This window comes from Raphanus sativus, chromosome 2 (assembly GCF_000801105.2).
Source record: "Raphanus sativus cultivar WK10039 chromosome 2, ASM80110v3, whole genome shotgun sequence".
Classification (NCBI taxonomy): domain Eukaryota; kingdom Viridiplantae; phylum Streptophyta; class Magnoliopsida; order Brassicales; family Brassicaceae; genus Raphanus; species Raphanus sativus.
In genome coordinates this window covers 21,554,187-21,569,396 of record NC_079512.1, presented here as the reverse complement: position 1 = coordinate 21,569,396, position 15,210 = coordinate 21,554,187, and the positions used below count along the sequence as shown (strand labels likewise).

Sequence of the window (15,210 nt, the reverse complement as noted above, 5' to 3'; positions counted from 1 at the left end):
ATATTTCTGGATATATGATAAGATCTCTGAATTTGGTTTGATATTATAAAAAATTTATGAAACCTCAAATATAAGTTTTTAACAATTAAAATTCAAATACAACCTTTTGAACAATGATACCTCATATATGGTTTCACTGTTTCAATCCATTTTAATTTGAGTTTTGAGGTTCCGAGCATTACAATAGATCATGATGCATCATGGAAATGTTGGTAAATATATAACAATCATATATATGCCCAGAGACATCCTGTTATGAGGAATACGACCCTCGTAAAAATATTTTTTCTTGTGGTGATGGGGTCCTCTATATTGTAATGCTTTGTTAATTAATTCTAGCTACATAATCAATTTGAATATGTATGGTTTCCTAGGTAGGTATAAGTTTTTTTCAAAACTATAGATAGATATAAGTATTAACAATTGGAAATATTAAAAAAAATATTATAATTAAATAGTAATGACACACTTGTAAATATTTTAAAAATCAAGTGGATCTCGAAAAAAAAAGATTTCATCTTTTAATAGTATTGATGATTGGCTCTGTTGTTTCTCTCACAGTTTTATAAACGTTTCCGAAAATGATGTTATCATTCACCATTATATTTTGAATATTGATTGTTTAAATAAAATAATTATAAACAAGAAAATAAACTGTAGCGGAACAGCTTTCTATTGGTACCGTACTTTGAAATGATAAGTGTGTAAGGGCATCTCCAACACAACTCCATTTTTTATTCCAAAATGGAGTAAAAGTGAATATTGAATAACAAATGCTCTAACCCAACCCCATATCTCACTCCATTTTGAAGTCTACTCTATTTATGGAGTAATGTATTTTTTGTTTGTTCATGACTCCATTATGGAGTGGAGAATGAAGTAGAAATTAGAGCAATTTCATTCCATATTCACTTTTACTCCCTTTTAAAAGAAAAAATGGAATTTTACATTGGAAATACTCTAATAACATGTGGTTTGTTACACTGTTGTTCACTAGTATATATATATTTACCAAAGTTTACTAGTCTGTTAAAAACATTTTTTATTGTTATTGATTTTTGACAAATTTATTGTTATTTAATCACTAAAAATGCACAGAAAATATATGCAATCAACATTTGATATTATATTTCACCTTTAAGAGAATATGGAAACTCTGATCTTATATAACTTTTTTGGGTGAGCTAAGAGTGAGTAACTTCTTGCTGTGGCCAGAATAATTCCTCACCTAATAATTTATTAACCTTAAGATTATGGGCCCTTGCTGTAAAAGAAAAATTAAAAATATAGACCCTTTTTGCTATTTAATTTATTGGATTTTCGGGTAGACCCCGGGTGAGTGCACGCCTTGCCCTCCCTGTTGAGCCGGCACTGGTTGTGGCAATTGGCTTATACCGAGCTCTTCTTTGCTCAAGAACTCTGGCCTGATTTTGAAAGATGCGGTTTTTCGAAGCCTTGATGTCGTTTCAGCAGAGACAGCGACGGTTTGGTGGTCGAAAATCTCAGTGTTTCTTTGTGCAAAGAACAAATTGATGTAATAAAAGAACGGACTGTATATGATGTGTAATAAATGGACATTTTATACCTCAAGAACTAGGCTTTTTTGAGATATGCCAGTTTCTTGTGTTACAAGAGATCGATGTCACTAACAACTGATACGTGAATACGAACAAAAAACATATCACGGATTGAAATTAATTCCATTCTATATCTAACCTAGAGTTCATCCTTTCCAGCTTCAATAGGCTTTGCAAACCAACGTCACTGGTTTCTTGGGCTACAAGATAACATTTGAATAACAACTGATGCATACATGATATATACCAAAATCAGAAAAGATGTTCGACCAATTTATTATAAGCCCATGGGCTGTGTAATAAAATGGAAGTGTGAATAGAATTTTTATAAGCCCAAAGGGCTGGGTAAAATTTCTTGATTCAAGGTGAATAATTATGAAGATTATTAGGTTAATATTGTAAGTCAAATAGGCTGAGCAAATTGGTGTTTTGAGATTTAAATTTGTGATAACAAATTTAAAATAAAAATAAAAAAAAAAATTAAGAGAAACTTGATGACCAAGCTAAGCTAACTTGGTTTACAAGTTTAGCTATTTTGGAGACCAAGCTTAGCTAACTTGGTTTCCAAGTGTAGCTAGCTTGGTAACCAAGCTTAGTTCTCTTATAGATACCCATGCTCTCTCCATAATTTGTGAAGACAAGATCACACATTGATCTCTTTCACAACCACTTTCTCTCACTAGAAAGAAAAATACTCTTTACATTTTTTTTTAATCAAGTGTCTCGAGAGTATATCGTAGAGTTAGTTCGTAGATTATGTTTCGGGTGTTGCGAAACGGTCTCATTACGGTTGTATCCTGGGATTCAAAAATCACATAAAAACCGTCACACATTACGGGCGATTTATTGAGTTAAAGAAAGAGATCAAATCTCGACTCCGTGAATTCGTCTATTTCCTTCGATTTTTTAAACGTTGTATTTATACTATCGTCTATATACTTTTTGTTTCGTAATTTTCAATCAGGATTCTCGCGCTCCTACAATCTTAACTCAATAGAATCAGTAATTCTATTCATGTGGGGGATAGAGTAGGTTTAGTTCAATTGTTGGACCAATTTATTATAAGCCCATGGGCTGTGTAATAAAATGGAAGTGTGAATAGAATTTTATAAGCCCAAAGGGTTGGATAAAATTTCTTGATTCAAAGTGAATAATTATGAAGATTATTGGGTTAATATTGTAAGCCAAATAGGCTGAGCAAATTGGTGTTTTGACATTTAAATTTGTGATAACAAATTTAAAATAAATATAAAAAAAAATTTAAGAGAAACTTGATGACCAAGCTAAGCTAACTTGGTTTACAAGTTTAGCTAGTTTGGAGACCAAGCTTAGCTAACTTGGTTTCCAAGTGTAGTTAGCTTGCTTAGTTCTCTTATAAATACCCATGCTCTCTCCATAATTTGTGAAGACAAGATCACACATTGATCTCTTTCACAACCACTTTCTCTCACTAGAAAGAAAAATACTCTTTAGATTTTTTTTTAATCAAGTGTCTCGAGAATTATCGTAGAGTTAGTTCGTAGATTCTGTTTCAGGTGTTGCGAAAGTCTCATTTCGGTTATATCTTGGGATTCAAAAATTGCATAAAAATCGTCACACATTACGGGCGATTTATTGAGTTATGGAAAGAGATCAAATCTGTACTCCGTGAATTCGTCTATTTCCTTACGATTTTTTAAACGTTGTAAATATTTATACTATCGTCTATATACTTTTTCTTTCGTAATTTTCAATCAGGATTCTCGCACTCCTACAAAAGAATCATAAGCAACTCAAAATAATATTGTTTTTCATTCCAAGCATCATAAGATAAAACAGAGTACACATTTGAACAAACAAAAAACAGAGTGGACAAAGAAAAAGTGAACAGAGGGGCATACTGGATCACATGCAACCTTGTTTCAAGTAAACATAGGAGATCACATGTGATCAAATCCGACAGCCAAATCGTCTTTCCCTGCGTTGATACGAAATCAAGGCCTCTAGAAACTTATACTTGTCAAAATCAGGCCAAAGAACCGGTGAGAAGAAGAGCTCGGTATAAGCGAGCTGCCACAATAAGAAGTTACTAATCCTCTGTTCCCCACTTGTCCTAATCAAGAGATCTGGACTTGGGAACTCAGTACACTTTGTCAGAAGCTCCTGCTCGAACAACGTCTCGTCCACGTCTTCCTCTCGGATCAAACCTTGTTGGGATTTCTTCACAATGCTCTTGCAAGCGTGAAGGATGTCAGATCTCCCGCTGTAATCTATGGCCAAGATGAGATGCTTCTTCTTGTACCTCATTGTAGCCTCCTCTGTCTCTTTGATTATTCCGAGGAGAGATTCAGGGATCTTTTCAAGATTCCCAATAACGGAAACTCGTATTTCCTCGCTATAACAATCAAGAATCTTGGTAAGAAAATGAACTGATGAAAAGCTTTACTTTTGAGAACATCCGCAGACTAAACTTCCAAGAAATCAAGAAAATTAATAAAGAAAAACTCTGACTTAAGCCCTGTTCGTTTGGTTGCCGCAGGTTTTAGCGTCGGCGTCGGCGTCGGCGGCTGTGTCAAACTCATTTATCTGATGTTCGTTTCATAGACGCTGACGCCGACGCTGACGCCGACGCCAACGCAGATTGTTGTTCGTTTCGAAAATGCAGGAAGTTGACGCCGACACTGACGCCGACGCAGGAAACAGAATTAAATACCGTTCGTTTGACAGACGCTGCGACTATTATCATTTTATTCATATTTTATTTTTAAAAATTTGTAACATTGTCTTTTAAATAAATAAAATGTATTTTAAATATATTTACATCCACAAATATATTATGTTTACTTGGTAATATTTTTTTGGTCAAATATACAGATATAACAATATTTTTGTCATAAAACTAAATCATACATTTAATTTTCGAAATTAGCACTTCAAACAAATAAGGCAAATATATGTTACAGATAAAAGAAACATGTAGTTTAAATTTGTAAAATTATATTTTAAATAAATAAAATATAGTTTAAATATATTTACATCTATCCAAATATTATAATTTACTGGTAATAAATTTTTAGTCAAATTTACAAATTTAACAACTCATTTTTATCATAAATTTTTAGTCAAATTTACAAATTTATCACAAATAAAAAGCTAAATAATACATATAGTCTATAAATATAACAACATTTTTTTTTCATAAATCATAAGCTAAATTAAAACAATATAATATATCAAAATATTTATCATAAGCATATATGTTCAAGTGCATTACAATTTACAAGCAAATACTGACCATCTTTTGGTCTACCTATTGAGGATCAAGTTGATGTAAAAGAGCTATTAAGAGTGTTTGTAAAACTAGCAATTTCATCATAATGTAAATTAATATCTTTGTGATGTATGTATGTGGACTTTCATGTGGCAACAAAAGTTTAAAGCTTTTCGTTTGGTCATTGAGAACCGAATACATGTGACAAAAAGATTGAACAGTGTACTTTACACACAAGCCTTTATGTAAAAAACAACATGAGGTCTTAGCATATTTCATTTGGGAATGGAATGAGTTAAAGACAGAGAGAATCTGAATGTAAGGAAAACAGGGGAAAATCATTGCATGTATTTAGCTATCTTTCTTGCCAGTAACACCAGCAATAACCTGCAAAAAAACACTTGAACCATGCGCTTTCTGAGATGTCAACAAGGAAGGATGCGTGAAGGCCAGACCAAACATCTCCTTCATGGTTTTGCTTTGTTCAGTAAACTTCACAAGCTTGGATACAACATCTGAACTTTCTACAACCTGAGTCATGCCCAAAGCACGTTTAAAATCGGTTTAAAGCAAAATCCATGATAATCTCAAGCTTAGAAAAGCAAAGGAGGTGGAAACAAAAACAGATACGATGATGATGACAAGGAGGTGACATGAATGTCGTATGAAACCAGTCACATGAATCTCAATACAGTAAAGAGCATGAGAATGAAAGTAGATTGCCTTTAACAGCACAATGCATGACCACTCTGTAGCAAACACAAATCAAGTCTCAGATTACATATTCAAGTGAATCAAATGATAAATGAAGGCAGGCACTTTGAGAACATGAAATGGTTTCACTATAAGATGCTAATGACTTTCAAAAACCCTAACTCATTTTGCTAAAAGTCTCGCAAGCTTGGTCTCTTTCACAATGGAACCAAAGATACATCACACAGAGACTCACTAGGGAGCATCAAACAATCATCAGAGATTAAAATAATCAGAATGTGGAAACTCTATTTCATTAACACGTTCTATATCCTAAATGTTTTAGAACAGAGACCATCACTATCAGCTTCTTCTTGTCTTAGTTATGAAATAAAGCATAAATAAACCATTCCCATCAGAACAAATTCTCTTATGTTGGATCCAAAATCCATTCTCAGAAACTCATATGAAACACAAAAACAGAGACAATTACCTCAATGATGCTTGAAACCCAAATCGGAGGGGAAGAGAGAACTCGAGTCTTGGAGTTGAGAGAGCTCGTGGCTGCGTGAGATGGAGAAGCGAGAGCTCGAGGCCTGGAGAAGAGAGAGCTCGTGGCTGCGTGAGATAGAGATGAGAGAGCTCAAGGTCTTTGTCGGAGTTGAAGATGAGAGAGCTCGAGGTCTTCGTCGGAGATGGAAATGAGAGAGCTCGAGCCGTGGAGATGGGAGAGCTCGTGGCTGCGTGAGATGGAGATGGGAGAGCTCGAGGTCTGCCTGAGATGGAGATGAGAGAGCTCGAGGTTGCGTCAGGGATGAGAGAGAGCTGCGTCTTGCGTCAATTAGGTTAAGGTTTTTATGTAAATACTTAAATGTTTTAAGGACAAAATGGTAAATTATGTAGATAGACGCAGAATTTAAGTCTCAGACGCTGATTTTATCGGCGTCCAGATTTTATTAACGCATTGACGCAGCGTCTAGACGCAGCTGCAGCCGCAGATATCTGCGTCAACCAAATGAACAAACTTTGTGAAAAAATAGCCGCTGTCGCAGCCGCTGCCGCCCTGCGTCAACCAAACGAACAACACTTTAGCAAAAGAAAAAAAACTACGTTCATGCAAATATCCGTTTTATAGTTTACTTTTTGATTGTTTGAATAAATAATTTAAATTTCAGACACATATTTATACTTTTAAGAAATCCAATATTTCTTTTTTCTTTATATTAATATAAAATACACCCAGATTTAAGTCATTTTCATAATCAAACATTGACTATTCTCGCTCATTATATATATACATACCTTTGGAAAAATTGGATCTTTGACTTGAGGTATCGTTGGATCAAAGACATCAAGCATTTAACTTCGATCTGAGTGGTTAAGTTGTTAAGAGAATGAAATTGAAGTACTTTAGGAAAAACCAAAACAATCTGTATGTATCAAAATCGTCTCACCTTGTGTCTTCCCCAATTCTCAGTGGAGAAAGCAAAAGCTGACACTGTTTCTATCCCTAGTTTGAAGCAGAGCTCAGCGAACTCTAGAAGCCGTTTGGCCCCAGCCTCATGGCCTTGTGACGTCAGCAATCCGGCCCGTTCGGCCCATCTCCGGTTTCCATCCATTATCACTGCCACATGTCTCGGCATTAGTTCTCTCAGAAGCCTTGTAGGTGTCTCCTCCTCCCCGACCACATAAGCTCCCTCGTCACTACAAAACAACAAAAAGAACAAAGATAGGTTAAATGAGAATAGTGGGAAATGTCGTCAAGTTTAATCGGAAAACAATATTTTACATCTCCTTTTCATCTTTCAGAGATCTTTTAGCTTGAGTCCGTAGGCGGAGACAAGAATGTACAAGAAAAGAGAGGAAAAACAGAAAGCAACAGAGCAGAGACAACATCTTAGTGTTGTTATGGTTCTTTCTGGTTTTAGTGTGAAGATTAAGTGTTACCAAATACTAGTTGTTTGTTGACTATATAATATGTGAACATCATCTTAAGATTAAGTTCTAATGACTGGCTCTGGTTGTTTCTCTCACATTTTTATAAACCTTTTCAGTAAATGATTTAATTTACTAGTAGATTTTGATGACAAATTTATTTTTGTTGAAGTTTTTTTAACCGTTTGTTTCTTCGTTAATATGTTCAGGCATGAGCATTTGGTTTTTGGTTTGATTCCAATTTTTTTTTGGCTTTTGCTTCGATTCCGTTTCGGTTGTAATTTTTTATTTTTAAATTTAAGAGATATATTAACTGTTAGAATATTATGGATTTGGGTTTGGTTTGGTTGTCTTAGTTTTTCGGTTTGGTTTGGATAAAAATGTTACCTATCTGATTCAAGTTTAATTTGGTTCTGGTTCGGTTTCTATTTTATGTCAAATATCGAATAATATGATAAAAGTTTCATTTTTTGGATTTTGTAGATAAAATATCAGATAATGCGGACAAATTTCAATATTTTGACAAAAATATTCAGGTGATTCAGTTATACCGGAAAATTATGATAATTTAAAATTTATGTGAACATTGATTCAGTTTTGGTTTCATTTTTTTTTTGTTTTAATTCGGTTCGATTTTCGGTTTTTGATATGCCTAAGGTTAAATCTATTTGTAAAATTTTGTCTTGTATTTGATAAATAACCGTTTTGAAAATTTTAGGGATCGATTATAAATAAAATATTTAACATTGTTATGATAATAAATTGTTGTAAATGTCCACTTATAATTATAGAATATTCTAAGTATTTTTTGAAATATTACTCAAATTATTTTGATGTTTATAATTATGAATTTTTATTAGATTTCCCTGATAGTATATAAATCAATAACTTACTATGTAAAACATAATTTTATATACTTGAAATATTTAGCAAATAATGAAAATTTGGAAGGATATTCTTAAAGTTAGTATATATTTGTTAAATTTCTTTAATTCCTGTCAAAACAATATTAGAGTCTTAATATTAAAGATCTCAATTGACCACAAAAAGATTTTCTTCCATTTATTTTTAAATATTAGATTTGCTCCATTTTCATCTTTTATGGTGATTGCACGTAGAAGTTGAAGACAATATATTTTGTTAGTATCAAAAAATATCTTTGAAGATAATAGGAAGTAGCTTATAATATTAGTCATAAGAATAATAACAATAACTACAATTTTGTCTGTGCGTCTGCATGGATATTTATTTATAGATAACTGTTCCAAAATATAACAATTTAGTGGTTGATGAAAAACAAAAGTTAGTTGTTGCATTTGTGATATTTTAACTTATTTGTTGAGACCATATGTCGTGTTACTTGATTATGTTATATATTTTTAGTTAGAATATTTTGTTGAATCAGTGATGTAATTATAAAAAATGAATTTATGTGTAAATATATAGTTTTGGGTCAGATACATAATATTTAGCATGTACAGTAAAAACTGTATAAATTATGAAATTTTATTATATAGATTTAATAAATTATATAAAGTTTCTTTTTTGGATATCGTTATTTTTAAAGTATGTTTTTTATAAAATAAAAATGATTGATTCTTTCATATATATATATGAATTATTTTTAGAAATTCGAATTTTATATCATTTTTGTTATATTATTTGTGGTGCATATGGAATATGTTTCAGAGAATTTATATATAGTCTTAATATAATTTTATCAAATATTATCAAAATATATAAAAATGTTAAAATAGATAAACTTCATTGTGAATATAAAATAAACAATACAATGTTTTTGTACTTGTATAAACCTTATATATATAAGTTATTAATTTGTGATTTTAGTGGTACTATATATTTACATAATTTTTAAAAATATTATTTTATTAATTTGTGTCATATTTTTAGTTAGTCCAATTCAAAACCGTATAAATTTATTAATCTACCATGTTTATTAATTTATCGAATATTGATTTATTAAATTTGTTTTTATATGGTTATATAGTGGTATTATGAGTACAAAATATACGGGGAGATTTGTTTTTGAATTTGTTTTCTATATTTTACATGGTTTGCACAGTTTGTTAATATACGGGGGTGATTGATTTGTTTTGAATAGGTTTCACCATTTGCTAAGTTTAGATTTGTGATAACAGCAACCATATCTATTTAATTTAAAATGAATAAGTAAAGATATTCGGGTCAATTCTGTTAATAACTCTGTGTGCAAGAAGAAAAATAAAAGCTTTATTAGTTTGTTAATTATATCTAACTCAGAACCAGTGGCCTACCCAACATGGGTGAATAGTATGTTTTTACACATTTTAACCTGTTTACTATTATTATTATTATTATTATTATTATTATTATTATTATTATTATTATTATTATTATTATATCAATGTGTAGGATCTAAATTCTTAACACAAGATTGGGTACCAAGCTCCTGACGTAAAATCTTAATTATTCACTACATACAGTTTACACAAATGACTTTGATAGTGTGGATTTTAAAATAATAGGTTTGTTCCGTGTTTTTTTAAGGTTTGTTAAATGATAGAATAATTGTTTAACTTGGTTACTTAAATGTATTGGACAGTTATTGTCTTATTGGTTTACAGACAGTACTAGATCTTGATCTGCGCTTTGGAAGTGCGGAATATTTAACGATGAAAAATTTCACTAATAACTTAACAAATATTTTGGTAATTTTTAAAAGTGTGTATTTAAAATATTTTTGCATTCAAATCAGCGTTTTTAAATTCAACCGATTGTGATTATACCGGTTAATTCGGAGATATGACAATTCAATTTAGGTTTTTAAAATATTCATATTAAAAAAATTACTAAAACCCGAGATTAACCGATTGAACTGTTGGATGACCGATATGTAATCTAATTTGATTTAAATTGTAATAATTTCATAATTTGTAATCTTATACTCCAAATTTTAAAGTTCATTATTTTACAATTTATGAAATTATGATGTTTCTACAAAATTTTAAAAAGAAAATGATAGATATAACATAACTAAGATTAATTATTGTATTGTTTGGAAACATTGATAATAGTATAAAAAAATATATTGTTTGGAAACATTGATAGTAGTATAAAGAAATAATATATTGTTTAGAAACATAGATAGTAGTATAAAGAAAGAAACATTAATGATTTAATGTAAGTTTAACTATAAAGTATATAAAGTATAAAGGTGTATTTAATTTAAAAACTTACAAAATAAATGTTAAGTCCAATAAAATGTTTTTGTTTTAATAAAATAGATTTTTTGCGAAAGAATGAAACGTGTATGTCTTGGAGTAGAGTACATGTGACTTTTTCCTTTACTGAATAATCAGATATTTATTGTGATAATAATAAATGATCATTTAAAATGAATAATTATTAACTTATTATTAATTCAATGACACTCTTTTGTAGTTATTTAGATAATAATATTATAACATTATACAAAACCTACAATATGAAAATATCTGATATAGTTTCTTGATTTCAATAGCGTTGACATAACACGGTGGGCTAAACTAACTAGGTGATTCTTCACTGTTCGTGCACGAATTCATAATATAAATATATTATAGCAATTGATTAAAAGTTTATCTTAAATTATTTTACAATTTATATGTATAATTTATATAAATAATATTTATTTAACTACACATGTGATTTTGGATATGTAATATCTAATCGGTTTGATTATCATTGGACTATATTAAATAGCATCAACTTCTCCGAACACAACTATAATAATTAAAAAAAAATTTGATTAATTTTTTATTTTCATTTAGTTTGTTTGTTCTCCTCAATATGTAAATATATTTTATTAATATTATATATAACATTATATATTGTTTTAAAAATCAAATAGAAAAGTACACTAAAGTGTAGATCGATTCAAAACTACATAAATAAATATAACAATAATATTTTGAAATCTCATGTATATATATTTTACAAAAATAAATAAATTTTAACAATTAGTTAATATTTTATTTTATTTATTATTATTGTTAGAAGCATCCCGTAATTTATATTTAAAAATATAAAAAACCGCTATAAAATAACATATTTTATTTAACTTTGATTTAGATATAAGAAAACTGATTAGTCCAAATTAGATTGGTTTATTTATCGCATTAGTTCAGATTTTCATCTTAAGTGTGTACATATATTTTTGTAATATTTATAATAATTATATATATGTGTATATATATATATATATATATGTATATTGAATTTCTAAAAATATTATAAGGAAATAACTTTTTCTTAATATCAAAATTATTTTGTTAACTTTCCTTTTATGAAAATCACATTACATATAAATATATTTTATTATTTTAATTCACTTTTCAAAATTTTAAATTTTTCTAATTATATATTTTATTTGGAAAATGAAACTTCTAATTAACAAAAATTATTAAATAAAAAGAAAAACATTTTTACTAAAGATAATTATATATAATATTTTTAATTCATTAAGTATGACTCTGTAATTAATCATCCTAAAAACTGATGTGAGCATAACACATAAGAAATGAATTTTCAAATAATATTATAGAGATTTGGTTCTTATCCTATAACATTAGAGCATTGACATCGGTAAGTTTCTTGACATTAAGTTTCTGCACATATAATATCAATATAAACTTAATCCTTTATCAAAATAAAAATATCAATATAAACAAAAGTAAAAATTAACTTTTAGTTTTGATCAATAGGCATAAGACAGATATTAGAAAAGTTTCTCTCACACCTATTTTCTCCTTCTTTCATACTTATTTCATTTTTTAATTTATTTATATGTCAAGAAATATGCCTAGCTAGTATGATATAGTAGAAGATATATGATATAGTTTGTTTTCAACAGCGTTGACATCTAAACTATTAAAGCAGATGATTGTTTATGAATCTGCCCCTGAAATTTCTAAGTAATTACAAAAATTGCATGTATCTTTTCTTCAGCATTATTTGCAATCAATCAAAAGTCATTATTTTGCAATTACATTAAAGAGCATTTAAATAATTTATTTCTTAACCTTTTTGAAAATTTTGTTTCCTAAATGTTTACACCATATCTTTCTAAAAATCTTTCACACTATTAATTATTTGAAATTATTTATTAAATGAAACTCAAAATAAAATAAAATTGAAATAACAAATGATTAAATCAACAAAATCATAATACGGGTCTGAATTATCTCAACTCCTTAAAAAATAGTTTCATTTAAAACAAAAAACTAAATCATATAAACTAAATTTAATAAAATTATAGAAAATATTTTCAAACGCACAAATGAATTTTTCAATACAAGAGTATTGAAGATATAAAATATTTTATTTAAATTAAAAAATCAGTGTAAAATAAGTTTAACTTCGGTTTAAATAAATAAAATCATATTACGGGTTAAAATTATTTAGAGTCTTCTAAAATTTAGTCATATTGAAAATAACAAAAATAAGTCATATAAATAAATTTAAGATAAATTTCATAAAAATGTTAAAATATATAATTTATCAAAAATCATAATTTTTATTACGTAAAATAATTTTCCAACAAAAAATATACCTGTTTTTTTTAAAGGCGGGTCAAAATCTAATAGAATTTAAAAGTTAAAAGGACTGAAATAATTTAGGGTTAGATTACAAAGTCACCGCTTTCATATAATCTGCCTTTTCAAGAGTTCTGAATTTGTTATGAACAGAGAGTAGACATTCATATCAAAGTAATTTAATGAAAGAAAAGGCTTTTTATTGTTGGTTGAATACCCACAAACCTTATTTAGGCAGATACTGCTTGAATTATCATCTTGCTGGAGCTGGAATCCTTTGAAATTCATCATTTGTGACTGAAATTTCTCTCGTCCGTAGACAAAAACAAAACAATTTCACCATCAAATCATGTACATCGATTAACGAAACCTCTAAAAAGAAAGGTCGTTAGCAAACTAATTTCTAACAAAATTAGAATCATTAAATTTTACAAAGAAAAACAAAGGTACAAAGGAACGGATTATCGTGGCCCAATGGTAAGGATCGGGTTCTTGTCTTTATCCATGTAGGGAGTTCGAACCCTGCCAGAGGGAACTATCTTACGATGTATTTGTTCACCACACGGATATGGATCCATGTTTTTGGACTTATTTAAATTCCCGGGAGATGATCTATCCGTGGGCTGCACTTCCCATCCGGGGATTAGGTCTGTGTTTTTAATAGATTCGGGTTTAACCATTTTCAGTTAAAAAAAACAAAGGTACATAGACTCGCATAGTAGCCATCATAATATTTGATTGTTTGTTTGGCTTAAATACCTCGTCTATGATCTGAACAAGCAAGTTTATTAGACTCACTATTTTGACTCTTTTCAGTCAATTTCACTGCCGCAAGAACTCCATTTCACGATCTGCTCAATTACCCTACAACTATTCTTGTCGAAAATAATCCTCTGTTGCTGTTGTCTAGATTGAGAAAGAGTGGGAGAGATTTAAGGTAACCAAAAATATTTTAAATATATTTTGATTAAAAATAATTAAATTTATTAATAAAAAGATGATAACGGCATTGCTCTATAAATAATTTCAAAATAGAAAGACACCTTAAAAACGATATTAAAACAAGAAAAATTGCCAAAATGGAACAAAAAAACAACTACATTGTCTCTTTGCCATAAATCATTTTTTGGTCTATTTTGGACTCTCATACCCCTGGATAATTTTAAAAATTCATATCAACTATTTTAACAATCAGAAAATATGAAAAAATATTAAAAATGTATATAAACAAGAATATTTTTATAGACTAAATATTAGTATATCAAAATTTAATATTTTGATCTATAGACAGCATAAAACTTAATTCACTAATTACGGGCCATAAATTGTACATTCGGTTAATAACATAGTTATCTACATGTGGTAAAACTATCATATCTACCATTATATACAACTCTATCATCGTAGAATAATTCAGCTGCCAATAAATACAATTCTACCATCGTAGAATTGTTCAGCTGCAATTTTCCTTATTTCTGGATTACAATTTATTTCATTAACTATATTTCCTAATATATCTACGAATGTATGCTTGTTATTTTCTACCAAAATACTCTACTCTACCATTGTTGGGTTATCTAATTTACTGTTTTATATACTTTTTTACTGTAGTAGAATGTATAATCTACTAAGTTCGAAATGTATATTTTCCTAAAATCTCTCCAAAATCATATTTTAAATCAATTTTTTCCATAATTTTCGTGTTTCCTAAGTTTTTTTTAAACGTGTAATCCAGATATGGTTAGATTTTTTATATTCCATATTCTAAATATATTTTTATTTGTTTTTATTTAATTAATTAATTAATGTTCTTAAAAACTAATTACGAAAAATATTTAAAAATGATATGGTTAAGTTTATATTAGGGGTTTAATTGGGTTTACACAAAAAATTATGGTATAGGGACAATCTCATGTTCAATATATGGTATAGGGACAATGTACTAGTTTGTTTGTTATATATTTACATTTTTCCCAAAAAACAATAGCATGATTCAACTAAACAATAAATACTAAAGGATTGATAGACTGTGCTTTTTTCCGATTAGGTGAAACAGAGCAAGTAAAATGATTAGTTGTCTCTTTTGAATTAAGTAAGGCGCAATCAATGATGTTGTCAGCTTCTTAATAAATTGTGTTATCTACCATTCAAAACTATACTGCCCCATCTAGGATGTCAAATC

The 15,210-nt window shown here is 29.0% G+C and overlaps 1 protein-coding gene across 1 annotated transcript; it reads right to left on the bottom strand.

Moving 5' to 3' along the window:
- Positions 1-3,343: 3,343 nt before the first annotated feature.
- LOC108840620 (dehydrodolichyl diphosphate synthase 4) lies at positions 3,344-7,502 on the bottom strand. The gene is made up of 4 exons (XM_018613455.2): positions 7,310-7,502; positions 6,975-7,224; positions 6,823-6,890; positions 3,344-3,951 (listed from the first exon to the last, which is right to left on the bottom strand). Exons 1-4 carry the CDS (start codon positions 7,414-7,416, stop codon positions 3,507-3,509), a joined length of 870 nt encoding a protein of 289 aa, XP_018468957.1. The 5' UTR covers positions 7,417-7,502; the 3' UTR covers positions 3,344-3,506.
- Positions 7,503-15,210: the final 7,708 nt, after the last annotated feature.

Bases quoted from the DNA above. Each gene is read 5' to 3' on its own strand.
- LOC108840620 (XM_018613455.2), bottom strand. From the start codon at position 7,416: ATGTTGTCTCTGCTCTGTTGCTTTCTGTTTTTCCTCTCTTTTCTTGTA. The intron at 7,225-7,309 runs GTAAAATATTGT...GTTGTTTTGTAG, and splicing joins CTGAAAGATGAAAAGGAGAT to TGACGAGGGAGCTTATGTGG. The intron at 6,891-6,974 runs GTGAGACGATTT...TTAACCACTCAG, and splicing joins AGAATTGGGGAAGACACAAG to ATCGAAGTTAAATGCTTGAT.